This window comes from Arachis stenosperma, chromosome 9, assembly GCF_014773155.1.
Source record: "Arachis stenosperma cultivar V10309 chromosome 9, arast.V10309.gnm1.PFL2, whole genome shotgun sequence".
NCBI classification, from domain to species: Eukaryota; Viridiplantae; Streptophyta; class Magnoliopsida; order Fabales; family Fabaceae; genus Arachis; species Arachis stenosperma.
In genome coordinates, this window is record NC_080385.1 from 152,723,803 (window position 1) to 152,736,972 (window position 13,170).

At 41.0% G+C, this 13,170-nt stretch overlaps 2 protein-coding genes across 7 annotated transcripts; one reads left to right on the forward strand and one right to left on the reverse strand.

The window, feature by feature from the left end:
• Positions 1–233: 233 nt before the first annotated feature.
• On the reverse strand, positions 234–6,195 carry LOC130951112 (homeobox-leucine zipper protein ANTHOCYANINLESS 2-like). Of its 6 annotated transcripts, XM_057879728.1 has the most exons (10): positions 5,918–6,195; positions 5,715–5,765; positions 4,213–4,427; positions 3,998–4,115; positions 3,209–3,898; positions 2,795–2,896; positions 2,493–2,705; positions 1,501–1,675; positions 1,055–1,422; positions 234–978 (listed from the first exon to the last, which is right to left on the reverse strand). In XM_057879728.1, exons 3-10 carry the CDS (start codon positions 4,419–4,421, stop codon positions 598–600), a joined length of 2,256 nt encoding a protein of 751 aa, XP_057735711.1. In that variant the 5' UTR covers positions 4,422–4,427; positions 5,715–5,765; positions 5,918–6,195; the 3' UTR covers positions 234–597. The 6 variants fall into 6 exon arrangements, with proteins under 6 accessions (XP_057735711.1, XP_057735710.1, XP_057735713.1 ...); XM_057879727.1 differs by lacking the exon at positions 5,715–5,765 and having other exon boundaries at positions 4,213–4,430; XM_057879730.1 differs by lacking the exons at positions 5,715–5,765; positions 5,918–6,195 and adding an exon at positions 5,492–5,610.
• A 5,464-nt stretch (positions 6,196–11,659) lies between these two features.
• LOC130950133 (uncharacterized) lies at positions 11,660–12,094 on the forward strand. Its single transcript, XM_057878678.1, has one exon. It carries the CDS (start codon positions 11,660–11,662, stop codon positions 12,092–12,094), a length of 435 nt encoding a protein of 144 aa, XP_057734661.1.
• The last annotated feature ends 1,076 nt before the right edge of the window (positions 12,095–13,170 follow it).

Here is a 13,170-nt window from a genome sequence, read left to right on the forward strand (position 1 = left end):
CAATAGAGAATATATAAAAACAATGTACCAAATAAACGAATTATTTATAACATTTTCATTTTGAGAAAAATTTTAAACAATCAACAACTTCACATATATTCTATCTTTCCCATAAAAGAGAAGGAATATAATTTATTAATATTTTTTCGTAATTACGTATTTGACTACAAATATAAAACAATGCTTTCGTAAAGACTTCTCTATAAATGGTAGATACATTTAGGTACCTTGAACCCAAAAAAATAGACGATATAAGAGGCAGCATAATATCAAACAAAGCAAAAAATGCATGCGAAAAGACATAGTTGAGCAGTTTGGAAGTTGCGAAGTGTGTGTTAGGATGGAAATAAAACAAAAAGAAAGAAACACATGTTTTGTTTTGTTGGATAAAATAAAATAGAGAGGCGAGACGAAATCGCTGGTGAACGAGTCAATACCCGAACCGGCGACTCCAACTCCAACACCACAAACTTTTTCGCGGTTCGTTCTTGACTCGAAACCTTTCCTTACGCGACCCTTTCTGTCTCAAGTCTCAACCTCTCTCTCTCTATCTCTATACAATAACGTAACAAGCAAAACAAAAAGAATGTTATGTGTTTATGAAAGTGTGAGTGCAGCTTTGATCTTGTGAATGGTGCATGAGATCAAGTTATTCACAGTATCCACCGACTCCACTGTAAGCTTTGCTGTTGGCAGGCTATTCACCAAGATTTGGAACCCAACCGTCAGCAAGCTTCCACCTCCCTCGTCGCCGCTGCTGCCGCCCTTGGCTAAGTTCCCGTTGGAGCCGGACGACGAATGACCATCGGGGAGGATGGCAAAACCCGAAGGCAAGAGTGCAACATATGCAGAATCACCACCGCTCATCACGACGTTCAACGACGGCACATCCACCGGTGCATATACTACCACCGAGCAGGATGCATCTGTCCATGTCTCTTGCAGAATCACCATGCTGCTATCATTCGCATTCACACCCTTCAAATACCATCAAGATTTTTGGTTAGATAGTTTGACATGCTTGATTATCGATTATTCAAAGAATGCAACTTACATTAGCACGTAAGAGAGAAACACAATTTCCATGTCCTTGGCCTTTGGCAATGTGGACCATCTCCTGCATAGGTCCACCGTTCGACAGAATGTCCCACTCGCTTCTAAGCCGTTCGTCGCGCAGAAACTCGAACAGCCTTTGCCGTGACACCGGCACCCAAACAGAAGTGGCGGCACTCAGGACGATGCCTGGAGGCTCCCCAGGGTCATCCACATTCTTCCTCGTCATTACTCTCATGTCATCATCCAAGGTTCCAATGTGAAGGCTGTCCCACTTGCGAGCCGACGAGGCGCAGACGCCAGAACAGAAGTTACTGGTCATGCGCTGTGCCAGCTTCAACATGCTTCTCCTGCCGGCCTGGCTTAATGCTGCAAAAGAAATAGCATGACTTGATATACATTGGAAGAAACACCAACATCAACATGCATGTGTATATATATATATACCTGTGTGATCGTCGCTTGAGATGGATGAGGACATGAGGATTGCCAAGCATTCACATTGCCTCTGGAGGGTGGCTATCCATCTATGAGCACCAAATCCAAAGCCAGAATTGATCAATGGCCGATACAGTTGGTGCACCACACTATCATCGTACTGCCAATGTTCAACCCAAGTAACCTACAACAGTAGTTCATACACTACTCTCAGAAATGGAAAACATCTTTTTTTTGAAAGGGAGTTTGTTGGAATAATATAACACAGTCCTCACTTAACTAACTACATAAGAAATGTTGACATAAGCCCTAGGATAATTATAAATTAATACCCAATTATAGAAGCCGGTGGAGGATCATCCAAGTCAAATGGATAGAGGTGAATCTCAACAGAGTTAGCAGACTATGGAATTTCTTAATATTATCAAAACCTGTCTCCATTATATTATTGAAGAGGACTGGATCCAGGTCATTAAGGTCTCGTTCAAAGTAAAGAAATAGTATTATGTTGGGTTATTTAGCAGAGACTGGAATATAGAAGAAAGCAAATGTATAGTTGATATATATAAACATGGATTGTAGAATCCAAGACCTCTCGAATTTTTAGGCACTTTTTAATATTATTTTTGGAAGTTGCCAGATAGAAATGCAGCTTCAAACTTCTATGGCTAAACCATATAAACCTTGATTAACTAGTCTCTAAGAGTATTGCAAGTACAGACAATAAGCAACCCTTAATTTAAATATTATTATATTTTTAATAGAGAAGCATCTTCCACAGTACGAAAGATATTCCCAATCAAGGTGCAACTCAAAAGAACAGTACAAATTATTGGTAGCACAGAGAAAAGAAGAAATCTAATTCAAGTGCAAGCTCCAGTACTACTATAATAAGAGAAAATAGACAAATTAGAATATAAGTCAAGATATGACATGATAATATCCAACCACAAAAATAAAAGAAAAAGAGAGAACCAAAATGAATTTGTATGAGCACTTACCTTGGAGTAACCATTGGGCATATCGTGCACAACGCAGCCAGAAGGAAGCCTCCGACAGCTCATGAATGGCTGTGCATTCGCAGCATCGCGACCGATCTCAACAGAAACGTCGACTACAGCCCATACACCTTCCGCATGCTGCTTACAGAACCGGAGGAACCTCACTTGACGAATAGGGACTAGTGGTGAAAGTAATTGAATCTCCGAATGCATCTGAAGTGTATAATTGTATTCACTATTCAGTTCCGGCCAACTAGGATGGCATAGTGAATGAAGCAAAACGTAAAGAAAGAGAAACATACCAGTTGCAAAGCACCATTTCTGGTTCCACCCATGCCACTAGATATAACATCAAGGGTGACAGCTCTAGCAATCATTGATGGAAACATCTCTAACCATCGATTCTATTCAAAGAAAGAATCCATTAAGAATAAGATATTATCCAATTGTATAATTTCACACTAATAAATAGGCATGGGCCATAAGGAACCACTGCACAAAATCATTTTTTCCCCTTTCTACTAACAGAATATTGCATTGATCCATATTACCAACTCTATGTAAATCTAAAAGATAAATATCAAATAGCACAAAAGGCTACCACTAACAGTTTTATCACTCAAAATGAATATGGCACATTTTATAAGTTTATCATTAAGTTGTGAATTAATACTGAACTTCACTGAAGCCTAAGAAGTGAAGCATCGTAATCATACCGCATCCATCAAAGTTTCCACAAGGGCCAAACTGTTGATGATTACTATCCCAGTTTCTCTTGTAGCTTCGGTTACATAACCAGCAGGTTTGGGACCAATACAAGGATTGAACATCCTTGCATACTCTTCATGATTCAGTACCTCCCTCTCACCATCAAAGCCCTTAATCCAAAGAGGGCTATCTGCCTGAGCCATCTTAATCAATTCATCCATGGCAGCCAGTGCAACATCTACAAGCATAGATCTCTCAAGCTGAACATCATTTCCCATCAATCCCAATGGTGACTTCATTCCAGATATTGCTGGTTGAGTGCCTAATACTCCATCTCCTAAATCAAGTCCCATCTGCAAGGGAGCTCCAAAGGGGCTCGAAACACCAATACCATTCCTTCCAATACCGAGTTCTAGACCAGAATTTGAGGTTGGGAGAGCCATGGGATTGGTCAGTGATGAGATTGGCTTGCCAAGGAACTTGTTTGCCAAGGCACATATGCGGTTCAATTCATCCCTCAGTCGAGCATTTTCAATTCGAATCTGGTGCTCCTCGAATGAAATTTGGCCAGGAATGGCTGGGCCACCACAGTTGTTACACACTGGGTTTGACATGGCTTCCTTCATCAAACTATTCTCAGCTCTGAGCTTCTCATTCTCCTGTCTAAGCATTATGTTCTCATGCCGTTCCAATTGGGTCTGAATCAGGAAAAGCAGTTCAATAATAATCACAGTATTCAACTTGGATCAACAAAATACACGCGAGTGCAATAATAATTCAACTGTTTTCAAATTCACCTTCATTTGGGTTCTCCTATTCTGAAACCAGAATTTGACTTGCTTATTCTCCAAGCCAAGCCTCTTACTAAGATCCAACCTTTGCTTCTCATCAGGATGAGGACACTCTTTGAAGAAACTGAAAAACCATTAAGACCAAAGAAACATCAACCTCAGTTTCCACATCCCAAATAAACAAATAACAAAACGAACTGAAAATTTTCATAAATCCATACGTCTCAAGCTCTTGAATTTGGTGAGGAGTATGTCTATGGTATCTCTTCTTCCTCCGTGGCTGGTCATCACCGGCATCCTGATCATCACCAGAGGCGCCTTCAAAATTATCGCTTCCCGACCTGCTCTCATACTCATCATCTCTCAACCTCCCAATCAAACTGGTGTCAAAATTTTCCCCTATGAGACCCATATCACCATGACCCTCCATTTTTCTCTGCTGCAGAATAAGAATAGAGTCATCAGCAGCAACAAGAAGAATTCAATAAGGATAAATATGAAGATGCACAAGTCAAGATTCATTATCAATGAACAAGTAAAGGATGATAACATGAAATGCTCAATAACGAAGTCCAAAAGCAAAATGAGACATACAGCTGAGAAAGAGAAGGAGGATGGATTTTGCAATGAACTGGGAATAGGTTGGGAAATATCATTCAAAACAGCTCTGTTACTGTTCCCACTGTTGGTGCTAATCGAACCCTCAAACCCCATAAAAAAAAGTTCCCCAAGAGATGATGAACCTTTTTTCTTTTCTCTCCTATATACCAAAATTCTCTCAGTAACGTGTACTTTCTACCACTATGATGCTTATTCTTATGTTCTCCAGTTTTCTTTTTACTCCTAAAAAACTTGTCTCTATCTCTTTTACCAAGGAACTTTACAGTTTTTGATTCCTTGGGTATTGACTTTTTGAACTTTGAAACAGGATCGAGCTGAATTATTTATAGATGAAAAGTGAAGAGAAGTAAAAAGTTGTTTCCTTGTCAACACCCCCCATAGAAGACTTTGCACCCTCTCTCTCTCTATCAACTGAAAGTCTATTCTAGAAACAGATGGAAAGAGTAAGAGGACAAGAAAGTCCCTTCGTCCCTGATGGAAGGAGGGTCACAGACACATGCTCCTCATGTCTGCAACCCCAATGGCAAGAGAGACCACAGAAACAGTGACAAATAAGGGTGGTGGGGGATGAAGTTGAATCCCTAGTTTTCCTATATTTCACACTTGGACTGCTTACTTTGTCAGTATTGGAGAATTCTGAAAGAGACCCAGAAAAGGAGAATTTTGAAAGAATCCCTATTTCTCCTATACACACACACATACACTGCATAGGAAAAGAGAATGTAAAACAAAGAGATTATCAATTTTATCATTTTCAAGATAAACAAAAAAATACTAGACCTTATCTCACATGTATCTGAAAGTCATAGTCATATTCACACACCATCACTCCTGACTTTTCAAATGCATCATATCAAATCTAAGCCAAAAGATAGTTACCTCATAAAACCATCCCCACCATTCTCTCTCTACCCCCACACACACTGATATAAGTGAGAAAGCTGGGAAATGGGAATGGAGTTAGATGGCATAGAAACCAACCCTGGTACGGAGGAAAATGATACCTTTTATTAACTTGACAGCGTGAAAAGTTAAAAAGGGTCCAAAACTTAAGCCACTGCTGGGTTCCACAGCTAACAAAGTTATGATTTTTTTTTTTTACCTTTTTTATTTTCCTCTTACAGATCCTTCCAACACTTTCTCTCTCTTGGATCTGCGGAAGAGAAAAGGACACAGGACAAAAAACGTATATTTTCCCACTATATAATATTTAAAAAATAATAATATTATATATATTGACATACACATGTGTCCATGCCTAGATTTTGATAGCAATAAAAAACGAAAATGGCGGAGCTGACTTACGGTGACTCTGAGTCTGAAATAATCAGAAAGTCAATGTTGCTTCCTCTACTTGTTTTGTTTTGTTCCTAACTCAAATTATTTTTCTGCTTTGAAAAAAAACCCATTCTGAATCCGAAGCCTCTCCAATGGCTGTTTCTTCATCTCATCTCCCTCATGCACTTTTTCTCATTTTTTTAATAATTTATTTTTCTATCTCTATGTGGTCTACACTTTCGACTAGTATCTAGCTAGGACTCTCTTTCTCTCTCTATATATATTTATAAAAATAATATAATATTATAATATTTATTATTTTTGTTAGAGGGAGTGTGTTTCTCGCTCTACTGAGAGAGAAAAAATAAAGACAGAGTATAGAAGCGGTGTGGGGTCCATGCTAGGACAAGGGTGAGATCGAGATTTCCGCCAACAATCCCAACTTCAACTTGGATCGCGTGTCAACACGCTCCTTCATTTGGTGTTTACTTCTGCAACCACACGCCTTCTCTATTTAAAAGGCGGTGTATTTGGTGTGTGCCGGACCACGTTAACACGGGGGTATTATTGTCATTTCGAGAATGTTAAGGCCGTGTTTGGATGAGAGGTGTATTACGTGGCTTGTTTGCGATGGAGACAGATAAGAGAGACTGAGAAGTGAGTGGCGTCGGCCATTGTATGATTTAATAACTGATTGGATTGGGTCCTGTGTGTGCCAAATCCAACTGTTATTTCTTTTAATTTAATATTCTATTATTTTATTCATTGAACTACAAATCAGTAAAATATTATCATTCACTTGATGATAAATATTTCATTTGTATGCAACATATTTTATGGTATGAATTTTAATCCTTCTTACTGTATTTAACGTTGAGCGTGAAAAGGAAACAAGATCAATAATATCATCTTGCGTTTCCTATTCCGTTTTCAGCTTACTTTGCACATGTTTTAAACCACTGCTTGAAAATCAAGTTTTAACAACAAAAATCAAATTGACTTGCGAAATTATTTAATTACAAAGACAAACACTTCTCTTAACTCATGGATTATTACGTGATATGATCAAATATTACAACTCGGAAGTTGCCATAATTGCACTGTTTTATGATTTGCATCGCGATTAAAAGGCTATCATGTCATAAGATAAGAGAAAAAAAATGACACACGATTATCATACCATTGAAAAATATAAATATCTGTCTATACATAGTATGCTTATTATTGTTTCTTCATTTTAATGAAATTGAATGAATGAACGAATATATTTCCAAAATACAGCTGGTGCTACGATTTTATTGTATGTAGTACACCGAATAGAGAGGAGGGGTGTGCAAAACCTAATCCGAACTTGAAACATATTTTGTCTGGTTAAGATTATTATGTCAGTATTATTTTGTGTTATTTGTATGAAGAATAGAGTTTATCTTATTAGAAGAAGAAGCTGAGTCAGCTTGTAATGCAGTTAGTAGTTTAGAAACTAAGGGAGGTAGTAGTAGTTAGCAACTAACCAACTTATATTTCTGTTAGATGACGTGTCCGTAGACTAAGTTAACTAACACCTACCCGAGTGAGATTATTTAGTTAGCATTACAGAAGGGAAACTCTCCCTCAAACTTTCCAGCAACTTCCAGCTTGGAACATCAAAATGAATGGATGCTCGTTCATAAGGGTATGGGTTTGTCAGCAACCCAATCATAAGCTGATCTTTTTTTGCAATTCTTATTGTATCGTAAACGAGGCCAAGGCCCACACTAATTAACAGAAACTACCGTGGGTTATGTAAAAAAGGCCATCAATAAGATTTAAATAAAAAAAATGAGGCATGAGGGACCATAAGTTGGATCGTAGCCTGCATTGAGTTTGGGCCTTCTTGGGCCAGTTGTCTGAAGTTTCTCACTTTCTCACTTTCTCTCCTTTCCTTTCCCTTGGGAGCACTATATTGGAAAAGGTTGGTCGTTGGAGTAGTTAGCAAATTAAGGGCCTAACCCTATTAAAAGGAATGTACTCTGAGTCTGATGTGTCTCTGTATATAACTATATATGGCAATCAATTGAAATGAGTGGTGTTCCTTTCAGTTTGGACACAGAATATTAATGTCATTATGACTTCATAACAACAGTAATAGTAGTATAATGTGTGTATGTAAGGAAAAACCTTTTATTCTTGGGCAAACCTGAAAGTATGACCACCTTTTCCTTTCGTCTGTGATCCGTTTTGAAACGTTATATATATATATAGTTGCTTGTGGATCTGTGTGCTTATTATTTTCTTTATTGGCGCCGCAATGCAGGGTAGGAGAATTAGCCACCACCTTAGCCTTGCTTATATTATGCTCACCACATCACAAAAGTTAATTCAACAACTTTCCACAAACCCATACTTCTCAAAATTGACTTCTCACCTACAAATTAGAAGGCGGCAGAATTATTGATTCTATTGTATTTGTTAGCATATAATTAGATAATAGTAACACTAGAGATGAGCGAGAGAGAGCGACAGTGAGGGGGGGGGGGGGGGGGGGGCACAGAGAGGGGTTAGTTTCACGACATTGGCAATGATCCTATTGTTTTGATCAGGGAAGAGTATCGACGATCGGAATACGAGTCTTTTTCCATATTTGTGGAGAATCTTTCGGAGAACATTTTCAAAAGAGAATTATTTCAACTGTTCAACTGGACTGGGCGCATCAACGATATTTATCTATTCCGGAATAAAAAAAATGGTAACCTTTATATGTTTGCTTTCATACGGTACACGACGAAAGGAGGAGCATCGAAAGCGATAGCGGAGATGAATTAGCTGAGATTGCGAGGGAAAGTTGTATTTGTGGGAGAGGCAAAGTACAGGAGAACGTCACGTACCACAGATAGACTTGAAGGGTGCCGTGGAGAGGACAAGCGAAACCCAATACCCCAGAAGGTGCCGAGGGAAGTAAGGGACGGTGACGCTGTGATAACTGCACAGGGGTTAAGGACGAAGGAAACCTTACAGCCCATGATTGGGAGCGCAAATATAAAGATGGTGGAAGTTGCAGTAGCAGAGGGAAACTTGAACTGGGTGCGGAGTAGTTTGGTGGGAGCTATGAAGAAGCCAATTGATTTCGCTTCCCTGAAGAAAATGGCGGCGAAGAACTTGCCTTTTGTTATCCAAATTCGGAAAATGGGAGCTTGTAAAGCTCTGTTGACGTTTGATAGTGTTCTCCATGCAGACGAGACGTACACTTTTAGGTTGAATTGTCTGTTACAAACATTTCACCGGGTATGGAAGTGTAAGGAGTCGGAGCGTAGTGGGTCTCGGAGGGTGTGGCTTGAGTGTTTCGGGGTTCCGTTGTGCGCATGGTCTGCTGACACCTTCAGAAAGATAGGGGGTCAGTGGGGAATGTTAGTTGGGTGTGCAACGAAGACAGAATTGGGTAACACGTTCACGGTAGGTCGTGTACAGATCAATACATGTGTCATGGACGTGATACAAGAGAGGATTCATGTCTTTGTTGGGTTTAGGAGTTACGAAGTGTTGGTGAATGAGAGTGGAAATGCAACGTTGAACATGCAGTACACTGGAGATTGTTTGGATAAGGGAACCACTAATTATGGGGCCGTGAATCATGATGTGGCAATCACGAGGACTGGAAGGGATATGCCGGATCCTTCTAAGAAGACCGATCATGACGAAAGATTGCTGATGATGGTGGAAAGGTGGGACGAGAAAGACAAAGGCAGATCAGTAATTTCCGATGATTTTTTGAATGAATTGGTTAATTGCAATGTCCATCACAAGTGCGGGAAATTAGTAACGCATCAATTTGTTGATAGCGTGAATCAGGATGTTTCGGATTTTGGGAGTGTTGACGATGATAGTTATGTTGAAGAATCGGATAGGACGGTTATTTGTGTATGCACTTCAAAGCGGACAGGGCTGGCAAGGGTTGGAAAAAAGAAAAAACAAAAGAAACAAAAAAACAAAGTTTCTCAAATAGTTGGGCCAAGACAAAATGCAGGGGCCTGGTTGAGAGTCCTGATAGGTTGGGCCTACCTCAGTTGGGTCTTGGACATGACCTGGGTTGGGAAGGGAATTGACGCTGGCTTGCAAGTCCCGCCCGGATGCACAACAACATAGCGACCTTGATGGAGGAAGCCTCGTTGGAGGAGATGGTCGCCGCCAAGACATGGACAGGACCGGTGGGATCAGACGGTCAGGCTTTTCGGGGAGCTACTCAGTTCGCAAAGAGTATAATTGTAGCCGGCCAGATCGAGTAGCCGGTGCTGCTGCTGACGGCGGGACTGGATCTGCCGGTGGTGCGCCGCACATGGCAGATTGTGAAGGCGATGAGGACGGGAGTGGCGGGGCGAAACGGAGAGCGGAGGGAACAAGGGCGCCGGTGGGTGGTCCCGGAGCGATCGGAGAGGTCGAGTTTACCGCGGTTGATGGTATGGCTCGGGAGGTTACGGATGCTGTTTGGTGCAGGGAGCCAGGCGTGACCCACCGTCAAGTGGGACCTGGTCTGGGAATCATGTGGGAACAGAGTAGAGGTAGTATGGCTGATGGGCATGCTAGAAAAGATATTGAACATGCTGGGTCTAGGCAGGAAGACTGCGAGAAGGCGGAAGGGGAGGATGACACTCAGGGAATAGAGGAACAAATGTTGGAGAACAAACTGACTTTAGCACTGGCGATGGAATCAGGAGCAGTATTGTATAATGAGGAGGACGACATAATGGCCATCCTTCAAGCACAAAATGAGGAAATTGCACTGAAGTAGAAGTTGGCAAAACAGAAGGAGACCCAAAAATAAAAACTAGGTGTGTCGTAATAGTTCTAAATGAATTTCAGTTCTTGGAATTTTAGGGAGTTACGGGGTGATGGGAAGATGAGAATGGTAAAGGACTTAAAGAATAAACATAACTGAAGCATGATAGGCTTGATTGAGACGAAAAGAAGGGTAGTGACGAGGTTTGACGTGACACAGATTTGGGGGAATGATGGGGCGGGGTGGGAATTTGTAGGCTCCAATGGTGCAGCTGGGGGTCATTTGTTGATCTGGAATGAAATGTTTTTTGACATGAACAACTACTATAAGGGGGATAGATGGTTGCGTGTTGAAGGAGTCTTGTTAAAGAATAGTTTTCACTGTGCGTTTTTTTTTTTTGTCTATGGTGCACATAGTAGAGAGGAGAATAGTCATGTATGGGAGGAATTGAGCTACATAGCTGGATTATGTAAGGTTTCGTCCTATTTTCTAGGAGATTTTAATGAAATTGTGAATGTGGAGGAACGAAAAGATGCTACTAGTCTATCTCTGGCTACGGAAGAATTCAAGCTTTGGAACCAGGATATGCGCCTAGTGGATTTGCCGCGCACTGATCGCAAGTATACTTGGTTTCGTTGCCGGTCGTGCAGTCGTATTGATAGAGCTATGGTTAGTGTGGATTGACTAGAAGAGTTTCCTGAGACTCGGTTACGGGGCGGACGAAAGGGTTTGTCAGATCACTGCCCTATTATAGTGGAAGAGAAAATGATACGTTGAGGTCCTCGGCCTTTTCGTAGTCTTGATTCCTGGTTTACACACACAGGTTTTCTTAGAATGGTTAAGAAGGAATGGAGATGTATAGGGGAGATGCAGTTCACCGATAAATTGAGGGCGTTGACGGGTCCTTTGGGAAGATGGCATAAGGTCAATTTTGGGGAGATGGACAACAAAAACCTGAAGTTGGAGGAAGAAATCAAGAAGGTGGATGAGTTGGTAGTAATGGAGTGTATGATGGAACTATGGAGGCCAGAAGAAGCGCGCTAGTTACATGCTGTGAGAGGTGGTATGTGAGAAAGGAAATTCACTGGAAGCAGATGTCTCGGTCTCAGCATGTGAAGGATATGGACAAGAACACAAGGTATTTCCACAGTATAGTATTGGCAAGAAGAAGAAATAACAGGATTGATTCTTTGGTCGTTAATGGCAGACTGGTAAAGAACCAAGCTAGAATAAAAATAGTTATTATAGAGTTTTACAAAGAACTATATCATCAGGAAGATTCTCCTGTGTTGGGATTCAGAGATGGTCTGGTGGAAAGAATAGAGGAGGTGGACTCTATAGCTTTGGAGACATTGCCTTCGACCGAAGAGATCAAAGAGGCAGTATGGGATTGTGAGTCATCTAAGGAGCCAGGTTCTGATGGATACAACATGAATTTCATCAAGAGATGCTGAGTTGAGATTGGGTCAGACTTCACGGCAGCAGTAATAGAGTTCTTTCAGATGTCAAGATTACCGGCGGAGTCAAATATAACTTGGGTAGCGTTGGCACCTAAGTTTATTGGTGCAAAGGAGATTAAAGACCTGAGACCTATTAGTATAGTTGGGTGTGTGTACAAGGTTATCTCGAAGGTGTTAGTCAGGAGGATGAGATCAGTAATGCTAAAGTTAGTAGGGGAGACTCAGAGTGCTTTTGTAAAGGGCAGAAAAATTCATGATGGAGCTCTGATAGCCTGCGAAACGGTCCACTATCTTAAAAGGAGGAATAAGGAGGCAGCCATAATCAAGCTAGATTTCCAAAAAGCTTACGATCGAGTCAAGTGGAGCTTTGTGGATATTGTGTTGGAAGGGATGGGGTTTGATTGCAGGTGGAGGACATGGGTTATGGAGTGTGTGACTACAGCTTCTATGTCGGTCTTGATAAATGGCTCGCCGTCTAAACCTTTCAAAATGGAAAGGGATTTGAGACAAGGCGACCCTCTCTCTCCCTTCTTGTTTGTACTGGTTGTAGATGTCCTACATAGGATGGTTGGGGAGGCAGTCAGGAACAGTCGTATCTCTCCATTGATGGTTGGTAGTGATAGGGTGGAGCTTTCACATCTTCAGTTTGCTGATGACACTATTCTGTTTTGTCCGCCAGAAGATGAGACTATGAAGAACTACAAGCGGTTGTTACGGTGGTTTGAGTTGATGTCTGGGCTCAGCATAAATTTTGATAAGTCCAGTCTGATTCCAATCAATTGTGAAGAGCACTGGATTCAACGTATGTGTAGCCTGTGGGGTTGTAAGTTAGGTACCCTCATGGTTAGGTACCTTGGGGGTCCCCTTAGGAGCAAACCCAAGGCTGGTAAAGACTTGGAAGCCTATAATTGACAAGGTAGAGGAGAAACTAAGTCTTTAGAAAGCTAAGGTGCTGAACAAAGTTGGGAAGTTGGTGCTTATCAAATTAGTGTTGAATAGTCTGCCGGTGTATTATTTGAGCTTGTATAAGATGTTAAAGGCTATTGCTGAGAAGTTGATTTCCTTGTAGA

Coding starts and splice junctions, on each gene's coding strand:
- LOC130951112 (XM_057879725.1), bottom strand. CDS start 4,705: ATGGGGTTTGAGGGTTCGATTAGCACCAACAGTGGGAACAGTAACAGA. Junction 4,431..4,585: donor CCTCCTTCTCTTTCTCAGCT/GTATGTCTCATT, acceptor CTTATTCTGCAG/CAGAGAAAAATGGAGGGTCA. Junction 2,706..2,794: donor GAAATGGTGCTTTGCAACTG/GTATGTTTCTCT, acceptor TATACACTTCAG/ATGCATTCGGAGATTCAATT.
- LOC130950133 (XM_057878678.1), top strand. CDS start 11,660: ATGGAGGCCAGAAGAAGCGCGCTAGTTACATGCTGTGAGAGGTGGTAT.